The sequence below is a fragment of the Galleria mellonella genome, unplaced genomic scaffold (assembly GCF_026898425.1).
Source record: "Galleria mellonella isolate WM207_F2 unplaced genomic scaffold, CSIRO_AGI_GalMel_v1 utg788, whole genome shotgun sequence".
NCBI lineage: Eukaryota > Metazoa > Arthropoda > Insecta > Lepidoptera > Pyralidae > Galleria > Galleria mellonella.
The window spans coordinates 53,254-66,059 of record NW_026442154.1 but is presented as its reverse complement, the minus strand read 5'-3'; the positions used below and the strand labels follow the sequence as shown (position 1 = coordinate 66,059).

General features: G+C 30.6%; 1 protein-coding gene across 1 annotated transcript; it reads left to right on the top strand.

The window, feature by feature from the left end:
- The first annotated feature begins 531 nt into the window (after positions 1-531).
- LOC113519567 (larval cuticle protein LCP-17-like) lies at positions 532-11,081 on the top strand. Its single transcript, XM_052901681.1, has 4 exons — positions 532-635; positions 1,612-1,824; positions 8,516-8,620; positions 10,865-11,081. The coding sequence occupies exons 1-4, from the start codon at positions 633-635 to the stop codon at positions 10,964-10,966; spliced, it is 423 nt and encodes a 140-aa protein (XP_052757641.1). The 5' UTR covers positions 532-632; the 3' UTR covers positions 10,967-11,081.
- Positions 11,082-12,806: the final 1,725 nt, after the last annotated feature.

Below are 12,806 nucleotides of genomic sequence, written 5' to 3'. Positions count from 1 at the left end.
GACTTTGTACAAAAGTCGTTTGCTGTCCTATTCGTGTTTCTACCGTGAAGCAGTTGTGTTAGCATGGCTGTGTTTCAGTTTGAAGGGTGGGATATGGCGTGAATTTACAAGGTACAGAAGAATAACACCTGAGTCCTCAGGAATGGCAACGCTTGGGGGGTATCATGGGCGAAACAGTATACTTTGTTATGTCCATGGCACTGCTCATGTCTATAGACAACGGTTACCACTTTCCACCAGGTGGGCCGTCAGCTTGATTGCATTCTAAGTTGTATAAAAAAAACACTTATACAAATGTATATGTATTATCTCTCGTACTTAGGTATTACTTTATTTGATATTTTATATCACTATATTTTATATTGTATTAGTTAGAGAAGGTAGATTTAAATCAGTATGCAGGAGAATTTGAACTATTCGATGGCTTAGATGTTTTGTTGAATAGTTATAGGAAGTGTCCAGGTAGTCACAGTTGTGTGCATATATTGGTATATAATCTATGACAAATAGACTAGACGAGACAAGTTGATAATATAAAAATATTCTCATCTCTATTCTGACCACGGCTATATAAGAACGTAGATGGAATATCATCAACAGACTGTCACTGCCGTGTAAACTCCACACACAAAATGGTAAGATTCAGTTCAGCTTATTAATTAGCATTTGATGACCCTTAGACTGCAATGTTTGATCCGGGTTCAATTCTTGGTCAGAATATTCTGGCAATTAGTCGTAAGAAAATAAAAATTAAATAACTTAATTAAAAAATTACTCCCTTTTGAAAAAATATCTTTTTCTTTGTATAATTAACTTTAGAGGATAATGCTTTAAGACTAACAAAACGTTGTCTTTATTATATAAAAATAACTCAATAATATTAATCACTCACGTTTCTGCTGTGAAGCAGCTATGCTTGCATTGCTGTGTTTCGGTTTGAAGGGTGGGGTATGACGATTAAAATATAGGGTACAGTAGCTAAATCCCATAGTTCTTAGGAATAGCAACGTATGAAAGATACCATGGGTGTCACTGTGTATTTTGTGATATCAATAGTATATGTCTATAGGTAATGTTTACAACTTTATATTAGACTAGCAGCCCGTCCCAGATTCGCACGGGTGGACATTTTTACATTTTGAAAAGTGGCCATTAAGGCTGTACACGCGATGGAAGCTTAAAAATGGAGCAATTTCACCCGTTTTCCCAACATTTCCCTTCACTGCTCTGCTCCTATTGATCGTATCGTAATGAAAAGTATACTATAACCTGACCAGGAGTATGAAGAATAATTGTATCAAGTTTCGTTAAAATCCGTGGATTTTTTATTTTTTCTATAACGAACATACAGACAGATAGATAGACAAAAATTTTACTGATTGCATTTTTGGCATCAGTATCGATCACTAATCACCCCCTGGTAGTTATTTTGGAAATATATTTAATGTACAGAATTGACCTCTCTACAGATTTATTATAAAGTATATATAAGTAGATAGACGAGGCTTTAGCTAGTTTGCTATTCTAAGTATTATAAAAAAAAAAATTATATTTTTGATTGATCAGCCAGTTTTATAATAACAATGCTCTCAAAACACATTCTTTTTTCAGAAATTCTTAATAATCCTCGCTGTTGCGTTGGTCAGCGCCCATGCAGACGTCTCCCACGTTGTCAGATCTGGATCTAGTTCTGGTGACGATTCATCCGCTACGGTCCTCAAGTCCGGTTATGACGTCAGTCCTGAGGGTAGTTTCCAGTATGAATACGAGACGTCCAACGGAATCTCCGGCCAAGCTGATGGTGTTGTGAAGAATGGCAACTCTGTAAGTTCAAACCTTAATAAAATGTCTATGAAACTGATCGATTGAATAAGATGAAATAGCAATGCGATTATTTACTTATTTTTATATATATAATAAACTAAAACAGAACATAACTATAGCCATCGGGAGACTTTGTACAAAAGTCGATTGCTTGCTCTGTCCCATTCGAAGCATTCCATTCCCAGTGAAGCAGTTGTCGTTGCATGGCTGTGTTTCGGTTTGAAGAGTGGGATATGGCGTGAATTTGCTGGGTACAGAGGAATAACACCTGAGTCCTCAGGAATGGCAACGCATGGGGTATCATGAGCGAAACAGTATACTCTGTTATGTCCATGGTACTGCTCATATCTTTAGGCGACGGTTACCACTTTACATCAGGTGGATCGTCAGCTTATTTGCCAATCTAAGTTGTATAAAAAAAAATCCTCTGATTACAGTATTGAAAAAGAAAATCATCTTCAATTTTATTGTAGTTTTAGGTACACTATCGGGACTTAACGCGATGAAAAATTTTACAGGTAAACAGTTACACACCTATTTTTTTATTACCCACGTTTCTCGATAGTGTATTAAAAATATGTGTAAACAACGCGAAAGTTTAAAATTAATTATTAATGTAGTTCTGTTTGCACAACAAACAAAGCAAATTTATTTAAAATAAAATCTTACTGATATCTCACCAAACGTTCGTTTTCTATCATGTTATCTCTCATAACACAAGGGATCCTGGTTTAAGGATCAGGTGTTGTGTTTTAATGAGGAAATAAGTAACATTTAATTGGTGCGTAAATAATTTATGTTCCAATCACTTCGAATTTTTTCAATCATTATAATTATTGGAATATGATTTTCATATTTTAATAATATTGTTAATAGTATTATAACAACTCACAACTTTGCCAAGGCCAATAACAGAAATAATAAATTAATAGAAAAATATAAATTTAATTAGATATTTTATTATATATCAGTATTAGTATCAAAGTATCAAAATAAGATATCTACTAAAATATTAGAGTATTTTTTAATGTTAAAAATATTATGTTTTATTTCATTACTTTTTATTATTAATAATAATTGAAACATTCTATAAATTCCGTCAAAAAATTTCACAATTAGAATGAGTTTCTTCTATAAAATCCATTAATGTTAAAAGATTAGGAATAGAACATACGAAAATCCTCAAATCGTGACTTTTGGACGAAGTGGGAAAAAGATTTTGTATTGAGTCGGATTTTTAGTATACTCGTACTAAGCACGTGTATTGATAATCTTTTTTGTTTATTATGTTTATTGAATATTAAAAATCTAATATCCCTACATTATTCGTAATTCATTAAAATTTATTAACATAATATCTATATTATGAATAGAATTTAATTTTCTGCTTTATTTGCTTGAGTACCCAAGTAACATATTGTTTCAAGGAGTACAGGTAACTGTGCAAGCTTTGAGCATATTACATATTTGCCAAACTTTGTGTTCTGACAAAGTTCAATTCCAAACAAACTTCTAAGCTCGTATTAAATCGCAGTAATGAGTACCGCATAACTTAATTGCAACCGTGAACACGTCTTTACCAGAGGTAAAGTCGCGTTTAGCTATCAGGTTAGTATGTTGTTGTAACATACGTACATACAAGTTAGGTAAATATAGATTTTATACAAATGAACTAAGACACGACCTATCTATGTTTTTATGGCATATACCTGATTTGAATTTCGTTATTACGTTTCATTATTAGGTTAGCTACAAATAATATGTACATACATAAACATTATTTAAATGGTGGTTTTATATATACAAATAAACTAAGGCACGTTCTTTTTTATTTTTTTTTTTATTTTTACAAGTTTTTATTTAACTTACCTTAGTATAAGTATGTGTACTACATACTCGTTCCGTTAAAAATTTTGATCTCGATCTATTTTTTAACCGCTTGTTGTCGTCCGATTTTGCTGAAATTTGGCATATTTATGTAAATTCGCGGACATTATTATCGTCGAACTAGAATATGAAAATGGAAGATGGCAATATAACTTTATAAACCACGCATGATATATTCATCATATTTTGGTTCGTTTGATTTGTTTCGTCAAAAACTATAACCTTGTATAGTGCCCAAAGTGTGGATTTGAAGCTATAAAAGCTTATTTGTAAACAGTCTTGTTTATATATGTATTATATGTTATTATGAAAAAGAGAGATAATGTTTGCATCACATATTAGTTTAGAGAAAAATAACAGCGTCTTAATATAAATTTGGTAGAAGTGCAACAATATGACACATTTGGCAGCAAGGTTGTATGTTTGTGGAATTTTTTATAGTTGGTGATTCAAACAAGGCATCTATCATCTATCGATCTCGATTTTTTTAGCTAGAACATATACTAAAGATAGTACCTGCAGTTTTAAGTCTAGAATAATGCACTCGTATTTCTTAAACTTTAGTGATAGTCTAGATATCATATAAACGAGAACGAATAAAACTGTTTTTCTTTTGATGTACATTTATCAAGGTAGGATCACCTTGGTGATTCTGATTTAATAAGTTAGGAAAAATACAATTTGTAAATGCTGTTAAATGGTCTGATCACTAAGCATTAAATCAATTTAAAAATTTTTCATTACCTATAATAAAATAAAAATTACCTACCTTACCTATAATACATTAATAATTCTATAATACAATATTCTAACCCAATCCCCTTAATTTTATATAATGATATTGTTTATTATTTATTTTATTATTGCACCTAACATTTATATTACAAACATTAAAATTTCAATACTTTTCAAACATTCATTATCAATTATAAAAGTATCAATAAATAAAAGTATCATTACCATTAGAAATAAGTATATACTAATACTGGATACTAATCCTTTTAAGAGATGGGTCCATCTGTGTACCTTATAATTTTTTTTAAACTGATATTTGTATTAAATATGAATGTACAATAAAGCTTATACAAAGAAATAAACAAATTAACAATGAATACTAATATTATCAAAAATATAAAGCTAACCAAGTATTGGCCAAAGAATAGATTCCAAGAAAAATATAAATAATATACAATAATATATTAAAAAGAAAATTGTAATCGTCAATATTAAAAATGTTAGAGAAGTCAATCTTTTAATACTTAATGAACAAAAAATTTTAAACAAATTTAATTAATATTTTCATAAAAGAAACTTGTTTAATTACAATTAATATTTTAATAAAGTTAATTATTAGTCTGAAACGGCGGAATCAAAGAAGATCCTAAAGTAAAGATTTAATTTATATTTTCAAATTGGTAATTTATTATTTATTCATTCGACTAGTACAGTTAAGTTAGTAGTCGAATATTTAGAAAAAGAAAATTGTACATTGATATATGTATTACATAGACTTTATAATATAACTGTTCTAATCTCACGGAACTTCTAAATTTGAAACAACAATTAAGTTATTACAGCAAACTAGAGAAGTCACACTTTATTTAAAAAATAGTAACTCGAAGAGCTTTTGTATGTTTTTATTTCTTGTAATTCATATTTTACGTCCGAGTTCATAGGTTTTTACATCTAACACTATCAAGGTTATGATGTTAATAATGTCTAAACATTGTATTGGATGTGACATTTAATATGCTCTTTAGATCATGCAATATTTTGACATATTGCACTATCCAAACATGCCTTGCTTACATAATTTTACACGGGTTCAGCATAATCACAGTTTGATACCTATGCATGCAAACATAATAATGTTGCATTAACAATAGTTTCAACTTTTAACAGACTAAGTTACCTTATAAGTTTTATTATTGCATAATTTTATGATGCCTTGTGATTCTAATTATTTTTTCTTATTTTATTATTATATAATTATTTTATTATACTAATACTATGAAAAAGAAAGATTTCATTAAATAAATATAATAAATAAATAATCTTTATTTACTACTCACAAGGAATATTGTACATTGTATGACTATTTAGTGTTTTAACTTAAAATTATTATCCTTGTGAGAGTCTGGAGTTTGAACTAGGTCGAAACCTGTACTACAGATCTACAGGCTCTCTTCGGAGTTTTACAATATATTACTGAACATCTACATTATTATATCAATACAAATATTGTGAGGTAGGTATTCTTGGTATTTATTATATTTTAAAGACGAATGTATGAAGAATGTGTTATACAGACACCTAACACACACCTAACACACACCTACTCACACCTACTTAGACACCTATAGAAAGCTACACTATCAACGAATAATATAGGCTATAAATTATTTTCAATTATTCTGTCTACCCGTACGATGTCAGACCGGATCACTAGTATTTTATTATTCTTATTCAAATTATTTCATTCATATTAAAGCTCTTTTAATTATATTTTAAATACACCATAAGTACATTTTTATATATTAATTAAATGTTTTACTCCAAATATGTACATTTCGCAAGATGAAGGGTCTATTAACTGGTCTTTTAATGCGATGTTAAGACTTAAGAGTTTCAAAGTCATTGACTTAATTATTTAAAGTATGTTAATTAATATTATATTTGGTGTCTACCTAATTTATTTAAATGTATACATTTAATTTTATAATAGATTTCATGGAATTATATTCACGCATTGACCACGTGGTGAAGAATATTATGTTACTAGGTGATGCAAAAAAAGGATCCACACCGATCAAAATATCAAGTTTTGATTCGCGACGATTCTGTTTTTGGCTATTAATATCCAGTAGTATCTGTAGAATAATAAATTTAGTAAAATAGTAGAGTTTATTTATTTTTAGGCTTTAAAAATCATATAATTATAAATAGAGATTTGATGAAAATAGAAGAGAATATAGATTAGTATACATAAATATATACCTACATCTATGCATAAACCTACATATACATACACATATACATACAATATACCTACACATATAGATAAATAAATATATGTTCATAGAGATTGCTCTTTAAGTCTACTCTTAAAAATATTTAGGGATTGACTCTCACGGATAGATATGGGAAGAGAATTCCACAATCTAGCAGCATGGACGGTAAAAGATCCACTATAGCGCGTAGATGAGTGTGAAGGGAGTTTGAGGATAAGAGATTTCGTCGAACGGGAGGACACGTCATGGGGAACTAGAAAATCAAAACGTTCACGAAGATAGGAGGGAAAAGTAGGGTTATATAGAACGGAATATAAAAACGACATTATATGAAAGTCTCGACGCCTTCGAATTGGCAGCCAATTCAATTTTGTTCTATAAGCGGAGACATGATCATATTTACGCAGACCATATATGAAACGTATACACAAATTCTGTAATCTCTCTAATTTGTTTAAAAGCTAGTTGCATCAAGGTAGGATATGTCGGCATAATCAAGAAGAGATAACAGTAGAGCTTGTGCCAAAGTAAGCCTTGTCTTAAATGGTAAAATTTTTGCAATCGTTTAAAAGAATGAAATGAAAAACATAGCTTTTTGCTGACCCCATAAATGTGTTCATTCCAGGATAAATTGCAATCAATTATAACACCTAGGTTTTTTGCTTTCTTAGCATATGCAATTAACTCATTTTCATAGTAAACAGGAGGCAAAGCATCATGATCAAGCATTTTATAATTACGATGACTACCTATAATGAGAGCTTGGGATTTTCGCGGGTTAACTAGAAGCCCAAAGGATCTAGCCCATTCCGATATTTTAAGCAGCTGAAAATTCATATCATCAATTGCTTCAGATATGTCGCAAAGATTAAAATGAAAATATAATTGCAAATCGTCTGCGTAGAGATGGTAGGAAGAAAAAATTACATGAGTTATAGCATTGATAAATGCAGAGAAAAGAAGAGGAGATAATACGCCGCCTTGAGGGACTCTTGCAGTAACCGCACACCAATCTGAGGTATCCTCACCATGGCGAACACACTGCAGTCGACCCCGAAGATAAGAGTTAAACCAATTGATTACAGGTGGAGATATGTTACTAGTTCTTTGAAGAGTATTAGGGATTAAGCAAAATGTATGGATAGTGGTAGCGAGTTCCATAGACACAGTCTGATTAGTACTTTTAAATTCTAGTTTTTATTTTAATTTGTTTAAGCTTTATGCTTTCACTTTCTTGTAAGGTCGTTAAGTATCATATCAAGAACTGATATACCAGCAAATACTTCCAAACTTACCATCAACCACATCTTGCTTATTATCCTTATTTATTTTCGTAACAATGAATTTTAGTATGCCTTTAAACTATTTCAATAATTATGAAATGATTTTATAAATTGATATTTTTTTGAAAATATTATATATATTTGCAGTTGAAAAATTTATTAGTATTTTAGATTATGTCTAATACAAATATTTGGGGGTAAAAGGGATTGTTAGTAATGGAGACTAAGAATCCCATTGCTAGCAATATATCCAACCAGGTCGACCTCCTCGCGGTTCCCCCTGGAAACTATCATGATTAATTCCTGACGAATTCATCATGATGGGCTAACTGGCCTATTTTTATCCTCATCGATCACCCTTCACTGGTGCCCCGCCAGCGTATCCTATTAGCGCAGGCGGAGTTACCACTCCATTTTCATACAATAAAAAAAATACAAATATTTATTTACTGGCGTATTAAATTAATAAACATTTATAAAATATAATTAAGCAATATTTTCCTTTTTCAGGACAACCCCGCTCTCGAAATTAGGGGAGGAGTACGATACACGGCTCCCGATGGCACCCCAATTGACTTAACCTACGTTGCTAACGAGGAAGGCTACCAACCCCAGGTTAGTTTTCTTAGATATTTAATAGGAGTATGCTTACTATATTAAGATCTTTATATAATTATTTATTATAATTGTTTACTTATATTTATCTTTATATACATTCAAACAGATATCCTAGTGAAACATTTAAGAAAAGAGCATTTCTTTCTAAAAGAACGGCAAAATAAAATGAATTTCTCAGATGTTGCAGTGTTCATAATTAATTAATTAAAAATATAAACTCTGAAATTTATATAAACATCTGAAAAATTAAATTTGGGGTTTATGCGTCACTGTATAAAAAATGCTGGAAATATAAGCTTGCTGTATGCAGCTACGCAATGCAGTATTATTTGACTGGAAAGTATTATTTCAAGAAGAGTAGACTTCCTCACATCGTTATCATCTTACCTTTATTTCAGATGATATTGTCTTGAAACAAAATGAATTTATTTGCATTAAATAATCTTAAATTATTGAAGTAGGCCAGTAGTATAATGTAGCGTCTTTCTGTTACATTGATACCTAACATACCCGTCAAACTAGAGCGCATTCGTTTTTCATGCATAATATTTTTCATACAGTTCATCCAGTATTTCTTTGATTATCCTTCCCTTGACATTTATCCATTTTTATATTAAACACCTTCTTTAAAAATTTTCGAGGTCTTAAAACGTATTACAATTACTCCGGTGAAGCAATTGTTGAAAATTAAAATAACTTGTTCTGTTTCAAATTTTCTTGCGATTAAATTGGTTAAATATTGTTAGCCAGCTCAGATTTCCCTAGAGTCATAGTCAATGTTCTACGTTTTATATTAATTTTATTCAACTTTTCTCCTTTCTTTCACTGTTATTAAGATTTTATTATGCACTTGTGTGAGATATAAAAGGTAAATAAATTTAAGTTTTTGTTATATAACAAACAACGACTTGTGACCTTAGATTTTATAGAAAGTCTCCATACCAACGCTTCACCAAAAACAGATCAACTTTTTTATCCATGTGTGCGTAAATAGGGTTGCTATAATGTACAATATACACCCGTATACAGAATACAGTATACCGGTGAAATTATATTGTAAAGTTAAATTGAAAAATAAATATGATACAAGTTTCAAGCGAATATGTTAGAAAGAAACAGTGCATAATGTTTCGTAATCTTTACTGAACGATGATTTTGTCTATCGACATAAAATAAGTTATTGTTTTTAAATTATTAAAAATGGCCTCCATTTTTATCAATATATGTATAATAATTTGTAAGCAATACATATGCATGTTCATATTATATCAAAAAATAGCCAATACAAATTAAAAAAATCGTCCTGATTTGGAAATTGTTTTTATCCTTAAATTTTAATTACATGCAACACTGAAAAAAGCGCATTTTGTTTTGATTAAAAAAATATATATAAATTTCAAATTAGCTAATTAAATAATGCCCTGTTTTTTGACACTCAATGTTTTATCTAAATAAATAAATAGATATGTTTTTTTAGATAAGTAGTTTTTTTACATAAGTAGTTTTTTTACATAAATTTTATAATTAGATCGTGACATATTCAAAATTAAAAATTTTGTTATTACTGAAATTATACTGATTTTTTTAATTGAACCCGTTTGGCATTCATATTATATTGAAATTTCTTTTGACGTCATGCAGCTAATGTAAAATTTATTTTTGGTAGCTACATCAAAATCTCAAAATTTAAATAAAGAATGCTTTTAAGATCTCATATATTTTTTTTAAGTTAAAGTGTGTATTCAAGTGTATACAAGTGTATACTTGACTTTGAGAAACTGATGAATTAAATTAGATATATAATATTTTTTTAAGTTAATGTTTTAAATATTTATTGGAAATAATGTATTTGAAGTTCAAACATAAATTTGAGTATTTAAAGTTATTGGGGCTATTACTAGTATATAATATTAAGTACATAAAAAATAAAAATGCCCACAAATTTTTATTATTATTTATAGACATACTTATTAGTTTTTACTTCACGATAAGTTATTATTGAATAGTAAATTTATGACGTATGATTTTTTATTTTAAGTTAACTATATTTGAGTAAATTTTTTAAAACAGAAAGTTTCAATATCGTATTTGCTCCTGGGAGTTGATTTAATAATTTGGTTATCATGGAAAAAAGAGATTACAGAAACGCACGATGGAGGACCGCCACACATCCAGATAGACAAAATGGAATTTTAATTATAAAATTTAAAAAAAAAGTTTAATTTATGTTGTGTTATACAGGGCAGCCATATTCCGGTCCCCCCTCCAATTCCAGAGGCCATCCAGCGCAGTTTGGATTACATCGCAGCCCATCCACCACCAGTTGACCGCAGGCTCGTCTAACAATTTATAATTAAGTATAAGTATTTAGTTTTCATATATTACTATAATAACAACAGCACACAATTGGATTTGTATAGCGTTGATTATGTTTAAATAAATACAAACAAAACAATTACATCTGCCTGTTTATTTATATTTATTACATTTTAATAGCAGGCAACAGACTGGTCTTGTAACTTGAAGAATCGACAATTGATGGAGCAGAAAGAGTCTTTAAAAAGCATGAGTCTCAAAAAAGAGCAAAAGATGAAGCAAGAGGTTAAAAGGTGTGGCAAGGAATCAATGGATGTAGATAGATCAGGATCTCACTCAGGATCACACGCCTCAACCATAAACTTTCATAAGGTGTTTCTTGTTTCTGTGTTCAGCAGCGGACAATAAATGATTAAAATGTTACTGATAATCGTCATTCTTATCATATCAGCTTTTAGTTGCCCACTGCTGAACATAAGCGTCCCCCTTGAGGGGTTTTGCCTGTAGTTACTACGCTTGGCACGCTTGGGGGAGGCTAGTTCAGCAAATTGGCTAGTTTTGCTAGTTACTACGCTTGGCAGGCAAATTGGCCACCACAGTTAGGCTAACTGCGGTCGCCTGCCCCTACAAGGGGGAGGCTTATGTTCAGCATTGGGCAGTTAAAGGCTTGGGGAGTTTTGCCAGTAGTTACCACGCTTAGCAGGCGAATTGGCAACCGCAGTTAGGCTATACAAATGTTTTAAGAGGGACGTTGCTGCTCATCCCTCGCTCTCCCTTGGTCGACTCCTACGACACTCACGGGACCTACACGGCTACAGAACAATAATAGCATATAATCATAGATTAAAAAGAGTATCATTTTGTTTCTACGCATTTAATCGTTTCACATCTGTAAATTTATTTATTTTTTTATTATTAGATTTTATTAATTTACAATTATAAATTGACAAAAATCCTATATATAACACATTATACAGAACGTTCAAGATTTCCAGTTAAATAATTTGAATTCACGTCAAACATGTCAGTATGCAGATTATTCGACCAATACGAATAGAAACAACGACTTTAATTATGACTATAATAAAGTGCGTAAAAATAGGCGAGGAAGATTTCATCAGGCCCTTTGATTGATTTATTACCAAGTGGTTTTTTGCGCATTTGTGTGTTGTAGGTATATGTATATAATTTTGACAGATTCGCTGAAGTGACTCACCAAATAGATAGTACATAATAACCTCGGCGTATATATGTATGTGAATCATGAATATTAAAGAATATTATAAAAATAAAACCTTTTTATTTTCAGAGAATAATAATCCATATAGGTGATTAACAAAAACCTACAAATTATCTTAGTGGAGATATAAGGCTGTAATGTAATACGGTAATTCAGCCCACCATAATTTTATTATCTCGTACTCAGAACGCGCTATTCGTTGAACCTTTAGAGGACCTCCAAGTCCAACCTCCATGATCTTGTTTCTGCTGCCCTCTCACTTTGCATACTAATGATATTACCATTTAGCGCATGATTTCGTAGAAATCGTCCATAGCAGAATCTGCGAACATGTCAGATGCGCAACAGAAGCCTATGAATCTATTTTAGTGCGATGCGTGTAGTTTATTTTCAGGAATGGTCCTGAAAACTAAATTGTTATGTTTTGATTACACCAATTTGAATTATAGCCGTGAATAGTTATAATAAGTCAGTTAATTATGAATATTATTAGTTCAGTAGGTTTTCTCTGTCTACCTTGTAAAAGACCTAGTGTGAAGACAAATAGTGTAACGGAACGGATTGCTAAACAGTAGCAGCAACGCAGTCAATCAACTACACTGAGTTGGTTTTTCAGTCCTCTCTCTG

Coding starts and splice junctions, on each gene's coding strand:
- LOC113519567 (XM_052901681.1), top strand. Junction 1,825..8,515: donor TTGTGAAGAATGGCAACTCT/GTAAGTTCAAAC, acceptor TTCCTTTTTCAG/GACAACCCCGCTCTCGAAAT. Junction 8,621..10,864: donor AGGAAGGCTACCAACCCCAG/GTTAGTTTTCTT, acceptor TGTGTTATACAG/GGCAGCCATATTCCGGTCCC.